General features: G+C 41.3%; 1 protein-coding gene across 3 annotated transcripts in view; it reads right to left on the minus strand.

The window, feature by feature from the left end:
* The window catches only part of PCMTD1 (protein-L-isoaspartate (D-aspartate) O-methyltransferase domain containing 1), an 85462-nt gene that overhangs the window by 18535 nt on the left and 50969 nt on the right, over positions 1 to 15958 (minus strand). For 2 of the 3 annotated variants that reach the window (XM_077270482.1, XM_077270480.1), the window contains one exon: positions 11439 to 11541. Coding sequence is in view for 1 of the 3 variants with exons in the window: in XM_077270480.1 (XP_077126595.1) it covers positions 11439 to 11541 (103 nt within the window). In the remaining 2 variants the exon portion in view is untranslated. Of the gene's footprint in view, positions 1 to 11438; positions 11542 to 12998; positions 13093 to 15958 lie in introns of those variants that run through there. The other variant, XM_077270481.1, reaches the window with a different exon arrangement.

Genomic DNA, 15958 nt, shown 5'->3' on the forward strand with positions numbered 1-15958 from the left:
GACTGTCCCACCAAACATTTGTTCAATGAGAAGTTTCACTGCATGCCACAAATCTGGTACTACTGAGCAAGTCCACCAAAAAGGTTTCATATCTCCTAATAAATTACATCCCCTGAAACATTTGGGTAAATGTTATGAAGTTTCGCTGGGACATGGTATGTTCTGTGGAGAACTTTCAGGGAAATCTCTACAAGAGACGTTTATTGGCTACCTCTGGATAGTGTATCGCAGCATCGCTGCCAGTCCTCCACCGACATAGCGAAGCCCAAATCCTCCTCCCATTGTACCATATATTTTATTTTTTTCTTATCGTGTGGAGGATTAATGGTTGAGTAGACTAATGATATTGTTCCCAGGGGGTCATTTTGACATTTTTGTTCAAGGCTTGATGCATTGAGAGGGGACTTATTTGGAAAAATTTGTTTGGCAAAGTGAAGGATTTGGTTTATATGCATGACTTCTGATTTTTTTTTTTTTTTTGGGGGGGGGTTATATTTCTGAATAAATTCTTGCTTGTTAAGTAATGTATTGAATGGAGAGCAAATGAGTTTTAATATGGAAATCCCTTTTAACCTCCACCATGAAAAGAGATGAGGCTCAAAGCCAGGCAGAAACATTGGATTATTAAAAAATGAAATTAGCGGGGAAGGGTTGGACTGCAATTGAAATTTGAATCTTACTTTCCTCCAGATTATTACAGAGAGGGCTGTGAAGGGTGCTGTAATAGTTAATCCCTGTGGGAGCTTTTCTGTAGTCCATTGGAGACCTGGTAATGAGAATGGTTTTGTAAGAAATGACTCCAAGAGAACCCATCTAGGTTTGCTGATATTTGTCCATATGTTAGTTAACTGAGCTATTTGGGACAACTTGAAATATAGTGCGAAGTTGGGCAAGGATAATTCTCCCAATCTTCGGGGATGAAACATAAATTTTTGGAGATTCTGGGTCTCTTCCTTCCATTCAAACTTGGAAATCATATTATGTATATTAAGGAAAGTTTTAGTTGGTATTGCAATTGGGAGGGATCGGAATAGATATAAGAAGCGAGGTAATGATACCATTTTTACTGTGTGTAATCTACCCAGCCAGGACAGTGTCAAGGGGGACCACCTAGTTAAATCCGCCTGAAGGTTCTGTATAAGTGGGGTGTAGTTCCATTTAAACAGTGTTGATTTATTGGTTGAAAGGTTAATACCAAGGGAGGTCAAATAATGCTCCTTTTTTGTTAACTTAAATTGGGAGATTATATTGATTTGCACTTCTTTTGGATTATTCATGAATAATGCTTCAGATTTTTCTATATTTATTTTGAGACCTGAGATCAATTCAAAATCATGCAGGAGGGAGAAAAGATTAGGAAGAGTGATATGAAAATTGGTTAAGGTCAAAAGAAGGTCATCTGCAAAGAGACTGACCTTGTAATGATCTCCTAGGTTATCAGGGCCTGTTATGTTAGGGTACTGTCACACAGTACCATTTTGATCGCTACGACGGTACGATTCGTGACGTTCTAGCGATATCGTTACGATATCGCAGTGTCTGACACGCAGCAGCGATCAGGGATCCTGCTGAGAATCGTACGTCGTAGCAGATCGTGTGGAACTTTCTTTCGTCGCTTGATCACCCGCTGACATCGCTGGATCGTTGTGTGTGACAGCGATCCAGCGATGTGTTCGCTTGTAACCAGGGTAAACATCGGGTAACTAAGCGCAGGGCCGCGCTTAGTAACCCGATGTTTACCGTGGTTACCAGCGTAAACGTTAAAAAAACAAACACTACATACTTACATTCCGGTGTCTGTCCCCGGCGTCTCAGCTTCTCTCCACTGTGTGAGCGTCTGCCAGCCGGAAAGCGAGCACAGCGGTGACGTCTGACGTCACCGCTGTGCTTGCCGGCTATGGCGCTTACACAGTGGAGAGAAGCAGAACGCCGGGGACAGACACCGGAATGTAAGTATGTACTGTTTGTTTTTTTAACGTTTACGCTGGTAACCAGGGTAAACATCGGGTTACTAAGCGCGGCCCTGCGCTTAGTTACCCGATGTTTACCCTGGTTACCGGGGACTTCGGCATCGCTCCAGCGCCGTGATTGCAACGTGTGACAGCAGTCTACGACGCTGGAGCGATAATCATACGATCGCTGCGACGTCACGGATCGTGCCGTCGTAGCGATCAAAATGGTACTGTGTGACAGTACCCTTAGGGTTTCTTCTTATGGCTTCCGCCAGGGGTTCCATGGCTAGGGCAAAAAGGGCTGGTTATAAAGGGCAGCCCTGTTTAGTGCCTCGCTGTATAATTATAGGGATTGGATGTGTCGATGGTAGCTTTAGATAAGCTGTAGGACTGTCATATAATAGCTGAATATAGAGAATATAGTCCACCGCACATTCAGTATGTATATTGCGAATAGTGAAGAATTTATTAACAAAATTTGACTATGTGACATGAAAAGCGACCAGAGGTAATTATGACGTTTCGGCCCTACCAGGGATTTAATCATACAATCTCTATGGAAAAAATAAAAAACAAAATATATAAACATACAGTATATACAATAAATAATATTCCAAATCAATGAAAATACAAATAAAGTTCCCAACCTGGATAAAAGAGACAAAGGAATGGGTAAAAAAAGGGGGATAAAACATGGTAACAGTGACACAACATAATATGCTTTTCTAATGAAACACCACGTATGTCCACAAAGGGAAACACAATCAAAAGCATGATCACAGGGCTAGACTAAGGTTCATGAAGCCAGACCTTATGACAATGTACATGGAGGATTTAATAGAAATAGTTTACCTTTAATGTGCACATAGAAGAGGAAAGAATCCTTGTAGGTAAAGGCATACACTGTAGAGAAGATGGTAAAGGTACGTGAGACAAAGGAGGTACATAGAGGATGAAGTGTTGTTGATAAGGTGTATAATGTACCTTAAATGCCAGGTTGTCGTGCGTGTATAAACGAAAAGGAAGCCCTGTTTGAACTGTGCCGCCTGTTCAAATGTAATAAAATCGGACAATGTGACCTACCCTAGGACTGGGAAATCTTATCCTATCCGCGGATTCTACACGTGCGACTCAAATTTTGTGGTCTATACCATTGAGTGCCCCTGCGGCCTACTGTATGTGGGCGAAACCACGCAGCACATACGCGATAGAATCGCAAGCCATAAGTCCACCATCAGGTGTAATAAAATCTGGCTCCCCCTACCTGACCACTTTATGAAGGCAAGACACACAGTGGCCCAACTTAAATTTCAGGTCCTGGAGCAGGTACCCCATCCTAGACGGGGCGGTAATCATATTAAACGATTGAAGTCCAGGGAAACCTATTGGATATACACATTAGATACCCTTGCACCTAGGGGCCTGAATAGGGAAATCGATTGGCTGATTTAATTACTTTAGCCTACTAACATTCTCCTCTTTCCTTGCAGATCCGTTGAGTAACCCGGTGAGTCTCTTCAGAAATATAATATTACCCATACTCATATTTGCTCCTTATACCATACATATGGCCTTCAGTGGGTCCCCTCACTCAGGCATCCTCCCCATAACATTCTAATATTACCCTTCTCCACATCTTTAAAACACTATTTCTGCCATACTGTAACAGTCCATTTTTCATATGTACTGCCCCGTCCATTATTATATTACTTCATATGCCCTAGGGACCTCTTTAGTTAGGCACATAGGCCACACACATTTCTCAGCACACATCGGCCCCCCCTGATTATTCTCTGCAGCTCCAGAGTCACCCTAGCACCACACACTTCTACTTAACGCTGCCCATATAGGCGCACTGGTTTGCCTCCAGCCGCTGACACAGCGCCTGGGTTTCCTAGCAACCAGGCACACACTGAATCGCCAGCTGCGCATGCGCATGCGCAGTAGCGTTCCCGGACCGCCCGCATCACTTCCGGTATCGCAGGTCCTACTTCCGGTTCGCGCTCTCAAAACACAGCAGCGCCGGCCACGCTACACACTGGCAGCAGGGCGCAGGAGCGCCGCGTATTAACTCCATCAACAAGGTAACTCGCCCTCCCTCACTGGGCACTGACCTTGCCACCACCACCGCATCATCCAAATGCCTTTATTAACTATATGCCCCTGACATCGTAATGCCTTGCATTTCCACAGACCCCACAACAGGGCTTCCTTTGCGTTTATACACGCACGACAACCAGGCATTTAAGGTACATTATACACCTTATCAACAACACTTCATCCTCTATGTACCTCCTTTGTCTCACGTACCTTTACCATCTTCTCTACAGTGTATGCCTTTACCTACAAGGATTCTTTCCTCTTCTCTGTGCACATTAAAGGTAAACTATTTCTATTAAATCCTCCATGTATATTGTCATAAGGTCTGGCTTCATGAACCTTAGTCTAGCCCTGTGATCATGCTTTTGTTAGTGTTTCCCTTTGTGGACATACGTGGTGTTTCATTAGAAAAGCATATTATGTTGTGTCACTGTTACCATGTTTTATCCCCCTTTTTTACCCATTCCTTTGTCTCTTATCCAGGTTGGGAACTTTATTTGTATTTTCATTGATTTGGAATATTATTTATTGTATATACTGTATGTTTATATATTTTGTTTTTTATTTTTTCCATAGCGATTGTATGATTAAGGCCCTGGTAGGGCCGAAACGTCATTATAATCACCTCTGGTCACTTTTCATGTCACATAGTCAAATTTTGTTAATAAATTCTTCACTATTCGCAATATACGGTACATACTGAGTGTGCGGTGGACTATATTCTCTATGTACGTGGGGCTATCACAGCCCACTGCACCTGCACCTCGCTCCCCCATTATCCTGAGTGCGCGCCAATTTTCTTTACCCATATAATAGCTGAAGACAGGAAAGGAGTTTGGAAGAGATGCTAAATTTGGATAGGACCATGAAGAGATAGGGCCAGGATAAAAAAAAAATCAAAAGCCTTCTCGATGCCTAAGGCCAGCAACAAGAGGGGCTTTTTGTGCTGGTTTGCTGAATGAATGATATTTAGATTTCTCCCAATATTATTTGGCGCTTGTCTCGAGGGTATGAAGCCAACTTGGTCATGATGGATTAGAGAGGGTAGTAATTTATTAAGCCTATCGGTAATGATTGATGTGAAAATTTTTAGGTCTATGTTTAATAATGAAATGGGTCTATAGTTTTTTGTTAGCAGATGGTCTCTTAAGTTTGGGGATCACAGTTACGTGTGCTACGTAGAATTCACGGGTCATCTAAGATCCATTTAGGAGTAAATTACAAAAACACTTATTGTGGGGTATAAGTATCGCGCTAAATTTTTTATAGTAGATTGCAGTAAGGCCATCAGGACCGAGGCCTTTTCTTTTTTTAGGTTTTTAATTGCTGAGAATATTTCTTCTTCAGAGATATCAAGATGAAGTTGTTGGGCTGTGGGTTCTGTAATTTTGGGGAGATGCAAGTCTTATAAGAAGGATTGTAGGCGTTGTGGTGGGGGTGGCTGCGGAGTGGAGTATAGTTTCTGATAATAGGTGTGAAACATGTTTTAAATGTTATCCGAGTGCGCCGATATCTGTCCAGTAGTGTCTTTTATGGAGCATATGGCGTTGAGTGATTCTCTCATTCTAAGTTTACGTGCTAACATTCTGTTGGGTTTGTTGGCCTGTCTGTAAAATGCAGCTTTGGTCCAAGTCAGGGCTCTCTCAGTTTTCTTTTGAAGTGTTTTAACATAGTTTTTGGTTAAAATAAAATGCAAGAGGTTTCTTCAGTATTCAATGGAGTGACTAAAGCAACCGGAAAATGTCAGTTAAAAAGAAAAAGAAAAAAAAAAAAAAAAAAAAAGTCTTAAAAACTGTGGGAAAACCCTTTGAAAATAACACCGGGGGGGTGAAAACAATATTAAAAAAAAAAAAAAAAAAAAAAAAAAAAAAAAAGCACGCACACACAAAAGAAGATACAGAAGAAAAGGCAGTTTACTGAAGCATCTTCTGCCAGTAAAACTTATTGGATTCACCAGAGTTTAAGAGTCGTCGTGTGCACATACTCCGAAGTGGATTTCCATACAAAATGTAAAAAAAAAAAATCTCAAAAACTAAATGAATAGGATCAGCAGTCAAAGCTAAATCCGCTCCTTTCATTTTGGAGGTGTATCATCTTTTGTCTGTATTGTGGTGGTAATTTATGAAAACGCGGGGCTAATCTAACAAATTATTATATATACAGTGGGGCAAAAAAGTATTTAGTCAGTCAGCAATAGTGCAAGTTCCACCACTTAAAAAGATGAGAGGCGTCTGTAATTTACATCATAGGTAGACCTCAACTATGGGAGACAAACTGAGAAAAAAAATCCAGAAAATCACATTGTCTGTTTTTTTAACATTTTATTTGCATATTATGGTGGAAAATAAGTATTTGGTCAGAAACAAACAATCAAGATTTCTGGCTCTCACAGACCTGAAACTTCTTCTTTAAGAGTCTCCTCTTTCCTCCACTCATTACCTGTAGTAATGGCACCTGTTTAAACTTGTTATCAGTATAAAAAGACACCTGTGCACACCCTCAAACAGTCTGACTCCAAACTCCACTATGGTGAAGACCAAAGAGCTGTCAAAGGACACCAGAAACAAAATTGTAGCCCTGCACCCGGCTGGGAAAACTGAATCAGCAATAGCCAACCAGCTTGGAGTGAAGAAATCAACAGTGGGAGCAATCATTAGAAAATGGAAGACATTCAAGACCACTGATAATCTCCCTCGATCTGGGGCTCCACGCAAAATCCCACCCCGTGGGGTCAGAATGATCACAAGAACGGTGAGCAAAAATCCCAGAACCACGCGGGGGGACCTAGTGAATGAACTGCAGAGAGCTGGGACCAATGTAACAAGGCCTACCATAAGTAACACACTACGCCACCATGGACCCAGATCCTGCAGTGCCAGACGTGTCCCACTGCTTAAGCCAGTACATGTCCGGGCCCGTCTGAAGTTTGCTAGAGAGCATTTGGATGATCCAGAGGAGTTTTGGGAGAATGTCCTATGGTCTGATGAAACCAAACTGGAACTGTTTGGTAGAAACACAACTTGTCGTGTTTGGAGGAAAAAGAATACTGAGTTGCATCCATCAAACACCATACCTACTGTAAAGCATGGTGGTGGAAACATCATGCTTTGGGGCTGTTTCTCTGCAAAGGGGCCAGGACGACTGATCCGGGTACATGAAAGAATGAATGGGGCCATGTATCGTGAGATTTTGAGTGCAAACCTCCTTCCATCAGCAAGGGCATTGAAGATGAAACGTGGCTGGGTCTTTCAACATGACAATGATCCAAAGCACACCGCCAGGGCAACAAAGAAGTGGCTTCGTAAGAAGCATTTCAAGGTCCTGGAGTGGCCTAGCCAGTCTCCAGATCTCAACCCTATAGAAAACCTTTGGAGGGAGTTGAAAGTCCCTGTTGCCAAGCGAAAAGCCAAAAACATCACTGCTCTAGAGGAGATCTGCATGGAGGAATAGGCCAACATACCAACAACAGTGTGTGGCAACCTTGTGAAGACTTACAGAAAACGTTTGACCTCTGTCATTGCCAACAAAGGATATATTACAAAGTATTGAGATGAAATTTTGTTTCTGACCAAATACTTATTTTCCACCATAATATGCAAATAAAATGTTAAAAAAACAGACAATGTGATTTTCTGGATTTTTTTTCTCAGTTTGTCTCCCATAGTTGAGGTCTACCTATGATGTAAATTACAGACGCCTCTCATCTTTTTAAGTGATGGAACTTGCACTATTGCTGACTGACTAAATACCTTTTTGCCCCACTGTACACACTAATACATTAAAATATACACATATATACATACACACACACACACACGTATTACGTGTGTATATACACACATACACACGTATTACGTGTGTATGTGTGTATATACACACATATACACACACAGTACAGAGCAAAAGTTTGGACACCTCATTTAAAGATTTTTCAGAATTTTCATGACTATGAAAATTGTAAATTCACACTGAAGGCATCAAAACTATGAATTAACACATGTGGAATTATATACTTAACAAAAAAGTGTGAAACAACTGAAATGATGTCTTATATTCTAGGTTCTTCAAAGTAGCCACCTTTTGCTTTGATGACTGCTTTGCACACTCTTGGCATTCTCTTGATGAGCTTCAAGAGGTAGTCACTGGAAATGGTTTTCACTTCACAGGGGTGCCCTGTCAGGTTTAATAAGTGGGATTTATTGCCTTATAAATGGGGTTGGGACCATCAGTTGTGTTGTGCAGAAGTCTAGTGGATACACAGCTGATAGTCCTAGTGAATAGTCTGTTAGAATTTGTATTATGGCAAGAAAAAAGCAGCTAAGTAAAGAAAAACGAGTGGCTATCATTACTTTAAGAAATGAAGGTCAGTCAGTCCCAAAAATTGGGAAAACTTTGAAAGTGTCCCCAAGTGCAGTTGCAAAAACCATCAAGCGCTACAAAGAAACTGACTCACATGAGGACTGCCCCAGGAAAGGAAGACCAAGGGTCACCTCTGCTTCTGAGGATAAGTTTATCTGAGTCACCAGCCTCAGAAATCGCAGGTTAACAGCAGCTCAGATTAGAGACCAGGTCAATGCCACACAGAATTCTAGCAACAGACACATCTCTACAACAACTGTTAAGAGGAGACTTTGTGCAACAGGCTTTCATGGTAAAATAGCTGCTAGGAAACTGCTGCTAAGGACAGGCAACAAGCAGAAGAGACTTGCTTGGGCTAAAGAATACAAGGAATGGACATTAGACCAGTGGAAATCTGTGCTTTGGTCTGATGAATCCCAATTTGAGATCTTTGGTTCCAACCACCGTGTCTTTGTGCGATGCAGAAAAGGTGAACGTATGGACTCTACATGCCTGGTTCCCACCGTGAAGCATGGAGGAGGAGGTGTGATGGTGTGGGGGTGTTTTGCTGGTGACACTGTTGGGGATTTATTCAAAATTGAAGACATACTGAACCAGCATGGCTACCCCAGCATCTTGCAGCAGCATGCTATTCCATCCAGTTTGTGTTTAGTTAGACCATCATTTATTTTTCAACAGGACAATGACCCCAAACACACCGCCAGACTGTGTAAGGGCTATTTGACCAAGAAGGAGAGTGATGGGGTGCTACCGCAGATGACCTGGCCTCCACAGTCACCAGACCTGCGCCCAATCGAGATGGTTTGGGGTGAGCTGGACCGCAGAGTGAAGGCAAAAGGGCCAACAAGTGCTCAGCATCTCTGGGAACTCCTTCAAGATGGTTGAAAGACCATTCCTGGTGACTACCTCTTGAAGCTCATCAAGGGAATGCAAAGAGTGGCTACTTTGAAGAACCTAGAATATAAGACAATTTCAGTTGCTTCACACTTTTTTGTTAAGTACCGTATATAATTCCACATGTGTTAATTCATAGTTTTGATGCCTTCAGTGTGAATGTACAATTTTCATAGTCATGAAAATGCAGAAAAATCTTTAAATGAGGTGTGTCCAAACTTTTGGTCTGTAATGTATGTATGTATGTATGTATGTATGCATGCATGCATGCATGATTGTATGCATGATTGTATATATGTGTGTGTATATATATTTTACATACACACACACGGTGGTAACCATGGCGGCCATTTTGAAGTCGGACATTTTGGATCCAACTTTATTTTTTCAAATGGGAAGAGGGTCATGCGACACATTAAACTTATTGAAAATTCACAGGGAAAAACAATGGTGTGCTTGGTTTTAACATAACTTTATTCTTTCATGAGCTATTTACAAGTTTATGACCACTTCTAAAATGTGTTCAAAGTGCTGCCCATTGTGTTGGATTGTCAATGCAACACTCTTCTCCGACTCTTGACTCATTGATAGCAACACCACAGAAGAAATGCTAGCACAGGCTTCTAGTATCCGTTGTTTCAGATGCTGCACATCTCGCATTTTCACAGCATAGACAATTGCCTTACGATACGAGATGGGTGTGCAGCATCTGAAACAACGGATACTGAAAGCCTGTGCTAGCATTTCTTCTGCGGTGTTGCTATCAATGTGTCAAGAGTCGGAGAAGAGTGTTGCATTGACAATCCAACACAACGGGCTGCACTTTGAACACATTTTATAAGTGGTCATAAACTTGTAAAATGTTGGCCTACTGAAATGTGTGTTCATCAAATGTGCACTCAATACTTGGTCGGGGCTCCTTTTGCATCCATGCAGCGTGGCATGGAGGCGATCAGCCTGTGGTACTGCTGACGTGTTATGGAAGCCCAGTTTGCTTTGATTGCTTGTCAGCAGAGGGAAGTATGAAGTGCTCTAAAATTTCCTGGTAGACGGCTGAACTGACTTTAGTCTTGATAAAACACAGAGGAGCTACACCAGAAGATGACATGACTCCCCAAACCATAACTGATTGTGGAAACTTCACAGGAGACCTCAAGCAGCTTGGACTTTGTTCCTCTCCACTCTTCCTCCAGACTCTGGGACCTTGATTTCCAAATGAAATGCTAAATTTACTTTCATCTGAAAACAACACCTTGGACCACTGAGCAACAGTCCAGCTTTTTTTCACCTTGGCCCAGGTAAGGCGCTTCTAGCATTGTCTATTGGTTATGAGTGGCTTGAAACAAGGAATGCGACACTTGTAGCCCATGTCGCGGATATGTCTGTGTGTTGCGGCTCTTGAAGCAATTACTCCAGCAGCCGTCCACTACTTGTGAATCTCCCCCAATTTTTTGAATGGCCTTTTCTTAATCCTTTCAAGGCTGCGGTTAGCTTATCTTGGTTGCTTGTGCACCTTTTTCTACCACACGATTTTCTTCCACTCAACTTCCCATTAATATGCTTGGATAAAGCACTCGGTGAACAGCACACTTCTTTAGCAATGACCTTTTGTGGTTTACACTCTTTGGAAAGTGTGTCAATGATGGCATTCTGGGCATCTGTCAAGTCAGCAGTCTTCCCCATGATTGTGGAGCCAACTGAAACAGACTAAGGGACCTTTTTAAACACTTAGGAAGCCTTTGCAGGTGTTTTTTTGTTAATTATTCTAATTGTTAGTTGTTCTAATATATTATTATTATTATGAATTATTATTATTATACATTTTTATAGCACCATTTATTCCATGGCGCTTTACATGTGAACAGGGCAAATTTACTGAAATAATGACGTTTGAGTTTTCATTAGCTGTAAGTCATAATCATCAACATTAACAGAAATAAACACTTGAAATAAATCACTCTGTTTGTAATCACTCAATATGAGTTTCACTTTTTGTATTGAAGATCTGAAATAAATTAACTTTTTGATGATATTCTAATTTTGTGAGAAGCACCTGTACATTCTCAATCATTCTAATAGTTACAATATCTCAAGGAATACATTTGTAAGGTCAATAAAATATATTATACTCACTTGTCAAAACTGTCACTAAACTTGATAAAAGCCTCTAATTTTTCCTTGGCATATTCTACCACATCAGAATGAAGTTCAACTCCATGATTAATGCCAAATGGACCTATGGTATAAAGAAATGCAGGTCAGCACAGGTAAAAAAAAACAGAATACAGTAAAGTATAAAAAGAAAAAAAAAAAAAAAGAAAAAGTTGGATTTCTTAACCCCTTCCCGACCTCCGCTGTACTATTACTGCGGAGGTCGGGTCCCCTGCTTTGACGTGGGCTCCGGCGCTGAGCCCACCTCAAAGCCGGGACATGTCAGCTGTTTTGAACAGCTGACATGTGCCCGCAATAGCGGCGGGTGAAATCGCGATTCACCCGCTGCTATTAACCAGTTAAATCTCGCTATCAAACGCTGACAGCGGCATTTAACCGGCGCTTCTGGCTGGAAATGATCGCATCGCCAACCCCCATCACATGATCGGGGGTCGGCGATGCGTCAGGATAGTAACCATAGAGGTCCTCTATGGTTACTGATGTCGGCCCGCTGTGAGTGCCACCCTGTGGTCGGCGCTCATAGCACACCTGCAATTCAGCTACATAGCAGCGATCTGATGATCGCTGCTATGCAGCAAAGCCGATCCAGTTGTGCCAGCTTCTAGCCTCCCATGGAGGCTATTGAAGTATGGAAAAAGTTGAAAAAAAAAATGTTTTTAAAAAAATATGAAAAAAAAAAAAAAAATATATAAAAGTTTAAATCACCCCCCTTTCGCCACATTCAAAATAAAACAATAATAAAAAAAAATAAAAATCAAATCTACACATATTTGGTATCGCCGCGTTCAGAATCGCCCGATCTATCAATAAAAAAAGAAAGGATTAACCTGATCGCTAAACGGCGTAGGGAGAAAAAAAATTCAAAAACGCCAGAATTACGTTTTTTTGGTCGCCGCGACATTGCATTAAAATGTAATAACGGGCGATCAAAAGAACGTATATGCACAAAAGTTGTATCATTAAAAACGCCAGCTCGGCAAGCAAAAATTAAGCCCTCACCTGACCCAAGATCACAAAAAATTGAGGCGCTACGGGTAACAGAAAATTGCGGAATTTTTTTTTTTTTTTTTAGCAAAGTTTGGAATTTTTTTTTACTACTTAGGTAAAACGTAACCTAGACATGTTTGGTGTGTATGAACTCGTAATGACCTGGAGAATCAAAATGGCAGGCCAGTTTTAGCACTTAATGAACCTAGCAAAAAACCAAAAAACAAGTGTGGGATTGCACTTTTTTTGCAATTTCACCACACTTGGAATTTTTTCCCGTTTTCTAGTACACGACATGCTAAAACCAATGATGTCGTTGAAAAGTGCAACTTGTCCCGCAAAAAACAAGCCCTCACATGGCCATATTGACGGAAAAATAAAAAAGTTATGCCTCTGGGAAGGAGGGGAGTGAAAAACGAGAACGCAAAAACGGAAAAGGGCAAGGTCATGAAGGGGTTAAAGGAGTTTCAATTATATATATTTTTTAGCTCATAGGCTCCCACTACTTAAAAAAATAAACGGACCTTTACTCACTCCTCCCTTGCTCCAATGCAGGCTTTTCACTGTTGCCTCCAGTCTTTGTTGACAGGCTGCAGTGGTCATGCGGAGATAATTGGCAAGACCCTTGAGCCCTGAGATTGACTGCAGCAGACATGTACGCTGTAATTGTGATGTCACTGCTGCAGCTTGTCAACAAAGACTAAGGTCAATGATGAACATACGGCACTGCAGCAAGGGAAGGAGATAATTGCTCCATTTATTTTGAACCAGTGGGAAATTATGGGGTAAAAATAAATAGAGTTTATGGAAAACCTTTTTATTGAGAAGTTTTAGGTCTCAGATAAATGAATTAGCCATACTTAGTGTACCTGTGGTTTCAGGTGACTTTTCAAAATAAAACAGTTTTGTGGGTGTACATTAGGAACAACATCAATGCTGGACATCTTTCTATTTATCTTGCATATTTCACCAACTTTCTCTTCTTGCAGGCTCAAGCTCTAATTTTCAGTTCTCTCTGAGCTAGTGGGTGGAGAATTACTGCTATAATGTCTACTCTTCACTGCACACACAGAGACATATGAATGTCTTGCTTTCCTGTCTCTGTAGCACATGTTCAGAAGAACCAGTAGCATTGAGGACATTATGCAGCAGTACTGCTCGGTGTCTATCATGACAACTCTTCTGGATTTCTCAGGAGTCACCTGATCACTTGTGCTCTTCACCAGGTGACTGACGTGTGTTGGGGGCAGCCAGGTGGTAACAGCATCAGCAGCTAGTGCTGAGAGCGGGTATTGGAACAGAATAGAAAGAGTGGGCAAGGATAAAAGAGCAGTGCTGAGCCAACCGCAAACATTTGGAGGCTTCCGAGCTCCATGTCCTCTGCTCCTGGCTACACATGCTGATACAGGCAGGAACTGTAGCTCCACCCAGAGCTATTGGTGAATAAACCACTTTTCATATTGATTCTTTTTTGGGCTGCTTGTATATACACCTGTGTATATATTATATACATGTGCGAGACTGCCCACGTGTCTCTGGGTGCATACACTATGTACCAACATCTGTCTGCCTGTGTGTATACACCATGCGAGTGAATATAAGTGTATGAACCTGTGTGTTTACTTATGCTTGGGGGTCATGAGGGGGTAACAGGAGAATGGGATTTATCTTGTGATAAACATGTGAGTGGTTAATTATCACATGGTAACAAGTACAAACTAAAGGTTATGAATTGTAAATCATGTAGATTAATCATTTATCTAAAACATGTTGTAATGTTCCGGTTATTTAATGCAAAAATCTTGCCCAGAAATCCTGGCAGGATCTAGTATTTTGCCCACACACTCATCAGTGATGTGCGCACGTCAGTGGAGATGAGACATTTGGAGTCATTTGGGGAGACTGGGTCTGTGAACTCGCACAGGGTCGTCAGGGACTTTTATAGTGTGAAGGGTTGACATGTTCTGACATGATCCAGTATCAGAACTGCAATATTGCTATAGTTGATGGACTACATACTTCCTTGCATAATGTATATACCTTACATATCATTTACACTTAAAGAAGATTTAAGTTTTAAAGTTTTTATGCCAATTAGCATGTGATATTGAAAGATTATAAAATCAAAAGCTATTCAACCTCCTGAGGTCCACTGATTCGTCTTCCGCACTGCTCTGTGCTTTTCTGACGGATTGCAGTGGTGATAACATGCCAACAGTGCACGTGACTACTGCAGCCAAACATTGGGCTCAGGGGTGATGTCAAAGCAAACCTACAGGCATAACTTTTTTTTTTCTTTCAATTGGAAAATCCTTTTACTGATATCAGTAATTTAGATGAATTGTTGGATGTATATATGTCTCTTACAAAGTAAGCAGTATCCCTTCAAAACAAACAAAAACAAGTAAAGATTCAAGTCCAAAAGGTTAGCAGACCGTTTTAGTGAAAGGATGAATACATGTATTTTTAAGAATGGACAGGGAGTTTGGAACATTCTTTTAACAATAAATAAAATGTTAAACAACTTTTGTTGAAAAATATTCAGCAATCCGAACACAAAATAGTAGAAAGGAATATATCTGAAAGAGAAACATTTTGTTATGGATCTGCATCTCAGAACTAGGGTAGAAAGGGAAAAAGCTGACCCTGTACTAGGACTAGGCTGAAACCCTACGATGGAGTGGGCGACCTATTCTTTGTGAATAGACCCACCGATGTTTCCTAGGCTAGACTCAAACAAAGACCTACAGGTAGGGGGGGGGGGGGGGAAGGGGGTCCCTGAAAGATCTAGGGACTGGGATCAAAAACAGGTAACCTCCTAGTAGGAAAATAGAGGCAGCCGCAGAAATGAATGGAAAACCAAAAACAAAACTGGCAGAACTAGAGATCCCAGAACTGCACAATATCAAACACAGAAAGTTAACAAGGCACCAAGCCAGAACCCTAGAGGATTAACACTGTTGTCCAGAAAGGACTGTGAGGCAGGTGCTGGGTAATAAAGGGTGATCCAATCACCTGACCTAGGACAACCCCAGCACCAAAGGAAAAAGACCAGCAGCCTGAAAACCAAAACATTGTTATGCTTACTAGAGATGAGTGAATCATTTAATATTTGAATTTGTCAAATTTTTCCCCAAAAGTTGATCTACAAACTAAAGGTGCAGGGAACACAGCTTATCTGGCTAATACAACAATTCAGACTCCCTTTCAAAAGCCCTGTTTTTCCTTTATAACTTGGGTCTAAAAGCATGGCTCTCCAATATTTATCCATTTGGTTAATGCCAATAATATTCTGAACAATCAAACAATCAGTTTGTCATACATGCCAGTAGGACAGAGGTCTCAGTTGCTTCCTTTTTTGCCCCCCTCAACGCAATAATTGGGCATCGTAGCCAGTGTCATCATCTATTTAAAATGATAAGCCTCATCCCCTGCCTATGCCTAAGAATAACGCAATGTACCCTCTACATCCACATGCTGCTACTCCTCCTCAA

This window comes from Ranitomeya variabilis, chromosome 6 (assembly GCF_051348905.1).
Source record: "Ranitomeya variabilis isolate aRanVar5 chromosome 6, aRanVar5.hap1, whole genome shotgun sequence".
In the NCBI taxonomy this organism is placed as follows: domain Eukaryota; kingdom Metazoa; phylum Chordata; class Amphibia; order Anura; family Dendrobatidae; genus Ranitomeya; species Ranitomeya variabilis.